The sequence below is a fragment of the Empidonax traillii genome, unplaced genomic scaffold, assembly GCF_003031625.1.
Source record: "Empidonax traillii isolate 1590-97213 ecotype Southwest subspecies unplaced genomic scaffold, ASM303162v1 scaffold3906:size10600, whole genome shotgun sequence".
Classification (NCBI taxonomy): domain Eukaryota; kingdom Metazoa; phylum Chordata; class Aves; order Passeriformes; family Tyrannidae; genus Empidonax; species Empidonax traillii.
Genome location: NW_020959099.1, coordinates 1 through 4,000, shown reverse-complemented (window position 1 = coordinate 4,000; position 4,000 = coordinate 1). Strand labels below are relative to the sequence as shown.

Below are 4,000 nucleotides of genomic sequence, written 5' to 3'. Positions count from 1 at the left end.
AGCCCCTCCTGCTGCTCCAGCCCCTTCCCAGCTCCCTTCCCTTCCCTGCACACGCTCCAGCCCCTCAGGGTCTCTTCCAGGAGGTTCCAGAACTGGACACAGCCCTGGAGGTCCCTCAGCAGTGCCAGCACAGGGGACAATCCCTGCCCTGGGCTGTGCCCACACTATTCCTGATCCAAACCAGGTGCCTCCTTGCTCCCCTGGGCTCATGTCCAGCCCCAAACCAGTGTGCCAGCAGTGAGAGGAGCAGTGAGGAGCTCGTTACCTATCTCGGGTTTGTCCAGGAGGCTGATGAGGATGCGGAAGGGTTTCAGGTAGGCCTGGTGCTGCTCCTCTGGATTATCGGACTCGGGAAATTTCTGGTGCAAAATCACAACCAAGCTCTAGTAAAAGGGAAAACATCAGCACGTTACACGTCAAAGAGGGATTGTTTATTGTTCTATTAAGAGCTGAGGTGGTTCTAAATTCGAGTTTTGTTTAGGCCCGACTACAAATGGAATTTCGGTTTTCCATCCCAGGGCAGACAAATCGATGGCATCTCATCATCTGTTCTCAAGGGCCGGGCTTATTCAGAGCAGCATTTTTAAATAATTCAGGCAGCTCAGCAAAGATGCTTCCCTTTGGTTTCCTCCAATTCCATTTGTGCTGTGAGCACATAAATATTGGGATAAACACAGCACAGCAGGCACCGAGAGAAATGAAAATATAATCACCAAAGGGTGTTACCTTTGGGGACAAAAAGTGAAGGACAAACCAAGTGGCACAGGGAATAATTCTTGACAGTTTGTGCCAATACTTCAAAGGGTCACGAATACATCTGCACACCAACCTCAACCAAAAGATCTTTGGAATATTTCCCAAAGAAATAAACAGCCTGGTCTTCGGAAGCTGTGGAGTCTGGAGCAAAGGTACCGCCTTTAATATCAGAGCCTGCAAGAGAAACAGGGACATCAGGAGCAGAGAGGCAGCGCAGAACACCGAAACCAAACTGCACTTTTAACCTCTGGCATTTCAACACTTGGCTTCAAATTAATTGTCCAAAGACATGGCCCAGTTTGAGGCATCCACACCCATCCAGTCCAGCACAGAAACCAAAACCAAGGCCAGATCCAGGCATGGCATCAGCAAGGAAAGCCTTCATGCAGCTCTCTTGCCCTGCCCCAGTTAAAGGAGGCAGATGTGGAGGAGCTGTAGCTCTCTTATCCTGGATAATTGACCCCCTGTGGGAATTACCAGGCTTTTACTTCCAGGAGAACAAAGCCTTTTTCGGCACTGATTGTTCTGCTGTCAGGCATTCAGTGTTGATTATCCCTGGATTTTGTACAGTACCTAACAGCCATGCATACAGCCTTCTGTTGAGGGACATGTCTCTCCTCAGCAGGGTCTGGGTTGCTGCTGACAGGATGTAGATTAAATCAGCCCTGGGCAGCAGAATCGAGCTCTCATTGCAGTCCTGGGGTGGAAAACAAAGATATTTCAGCTCTTTGTGAACACTCAAACAAGTAAAGTTGGTTTTTTTTTTAACAGGGGGTATTAATGTTTTGAAAAAAGGCAACAAACATCAATAAGATAACTTTGTACAGTAAAAATCTCAAGAAAGGGAATCTGACATGATTGTAATCATGGAATCATGGAATGGTTTCGGAGGGAAGGGACCTCAAAGATCTTCTAATTCCAATCCCCATGGGCAGGGACACCTTCCACCAGCCCAGGTTGCTCCAACCTGGCCTTGGACACTTCCAGGGATCCAGGGGCAGCCACAGTTTCTCTGGGAATTCTATCCCAGCCCCTCCCCACCCTCCCAGGGAAGAATTCCTTCCCAATCTCCCATCCAACCCTGCCCTCTATCAGTTTGAAGCCATTCCCCCTTGTCCTGTCCCTCCATCCCTTGGAAATAGTCTCTCCCCATCTTTCCTGGAGCTCCTTCAGGTCCTGGAAGGTCACAATCAAGTCACCCCAAAACCTTCTCTTCTCCCTAAGACTTAAAAATACTTGCTGTGCTCAAAATACATCCTGTCCTACCAGGCAAGTCGGGAAATAATGGGAACAACTCCTGTTTCAAGTAATATTTTCTCCTCTAGTCTTCATCAGAAGTATCTTAGTTCAGTGCAAACGATTCCAAATGCTGAAATCCTACTTGAGAAATCTCCATTATTTATTCCACATGAATTTCTCAGGCCTAAATCCCAAATATCACAGCATAACCCCTGTTATGAAATCACATCTTCAGGCACATCTCTTGAAGAGCCTGAGGAGCATCAAGCAGAGTCTCCTCCACTGCTGATGGGGCACAAGAAACCACCAAATCCATCGATTTTGAAGGCACAAAATTCAGCCTTTTGGCAGTGCCAGAGGTGGGGGCTGGGCTGGTTTCACACAGCACACCTCCCATGGGACAATCCCCCCAAAAAATCCTCTTACCAGAGCTGTGTAAAAGGGGAAGAAGAAGAGGATTGCTTCCAGAGTGTTCCTTTGCACAAGGACATTGGAATCCAACACCGACACACACAGAGACTTGATCTGCAAAAAAGGGAATTTTTCACTTCAGTTTTTTTAACTCCTTAACAACCTTTAAGCTATAATCAAATAATCATGAGATGGAAAGGAAGCAAACTTGGCTACCTGTCAACAATATTTATTTTAAATAAAGGATAATTTGATAAACTGAGCCACTTAACTCCTGCACCCAAAATGAGCTCAGTTTTTTATTAAAAGAATGGTTAATACTTAAGAAATACTTGATTTTGTAACGATACAGAAAGTCCCAGAGTTACATCACCAGCTACCGGCCAGGCTGTGATGCCTCACAAAATGCAGATACTCAAGCACTCTAATTAGCCTTCCAATTACCCCATCACTCAAGTCAACACGAACTGCCACCTGCTGAAGGTTTTCCATTTTGCTGGGTAAATCAAAAGCCACCAAACTGCAGAACTGTCCTGCAGAGCTGACTTTGGGAACCCCACATTAAACACTTATCACCCAGCAAAGCTGCTCCTCAGCACGAAATGCCTCCAGCAATTTTAAAAGCAAGGACCTTTCAGCTTCTTTTTTTTCTTGCTCCTAAAATATTTGTTGTTGTTCTGACTCAAGGCCCGACCTGCTGGGGGTGTGGTGGATGATGAACTCACTGTGAGCTCGTGATCTGTGCCAAGCATGAACTTCTGCTGCTTCCCTGAGAGCTCCCTGTCGATGTGAGTGACCACGAAGAGGGAAGCAGGGAGCCTGATGGATGGGCTGACCAGGACACTGCCCCACAGAGCTCCATAAAACACCTCCTGGCCCATCAGCAGGGACAGCTTCACCAGCAGAGCGTCTGTCCTGGATGGAAATAACATGGGATTTGAGGAAATTATATTCACAGAAATAGTGCTGGAGGTGATGCGATTGGATTGTTTGATTTTCTCGTCTCTGTGTTATCAGTGCTGCCCTTTTCCTGATGGATGTTTTGGGAGGGAGGAGGCACCTTAAAAATCAGCCAGTTCCACCCCCACCCATGGGCAGGGGCACCTTCCACCAGCCCTGGACAATCAGACAAATCCAGGTGTCCAAAAACAACCTCCCCAACCCTTTGTTCTTGGGCACAGCCGCTGGAATTGGGTTCCTGCACAAACTTCTCCAGGAAACTCCTGCAAATATTAAGCCCTGACCAGACTTGCTGCAATACCTCTGATTGCAGAACTGGGAAATGCTGAATTGGAAGCAATTTAAGCTTAATTCAGACTCTCAAAGGCGTTTTTTTCCCTGCCCTATGGAATTTTAGTCCTTAGTAGTGAAGGTGCTGAAAATGTTCAGCCTCAGCATTGAAGAAGAATTCAAAAAGCCACCTGAGACATCTCAGTCTTGCAGAAGAATTTCCACGAGCAAACTAAAGAAAAGCTGCCTCTTGTTGTTTCTGCATGTCACAAAATGACATTTGATGGATTAGAACCCCAATTTGATGGATTTGAACCCCAATTTTTCACAGTGAAATGTGCTCTGATTTCACAGTTCCTGCCTC

At 46.6% G+C, this 4,000-nt stretch overlaps 1 protein-coding gene across 1 annotated transcript in view; it reads right to left on the bottom strand.

Annotated features, from left to right (window-relative positions):
• The window catches only part of LOC114072769 (protein dopey-2-like), a gene marked incomplete at both ends in the record, with an annotated part of 9,918 nt that extends 6,597 nt beyond the window's left edge, over positions 1 to 3,321 (bottom strand). The window contains 5 exons of the mRNA XM_027910619.1: positions 266 to 383; positions 830 to 930; positions 1,330 to 1,453; positions 2,422 to 2,520; positions 3,132 to 3,321. Coding sequence (XP_027766420.1) covers positions 266 to 383; positions 830 to 930; positions 1,330 to 1,453; positions 2,422 to 2,520; positions 3,132 to 3,321 — 632 coding nt within the window. The remainder of the gene's footprint in view (positions 1 to 265; positions 384 to 829; positions 931 to 1,329; positions 1,454 to 2,421; positions 2,521 to 3,131) is intronic.
• Between the last annotated feature and the right edge of the window lie 679 nt (positions 3,322 to 4,000).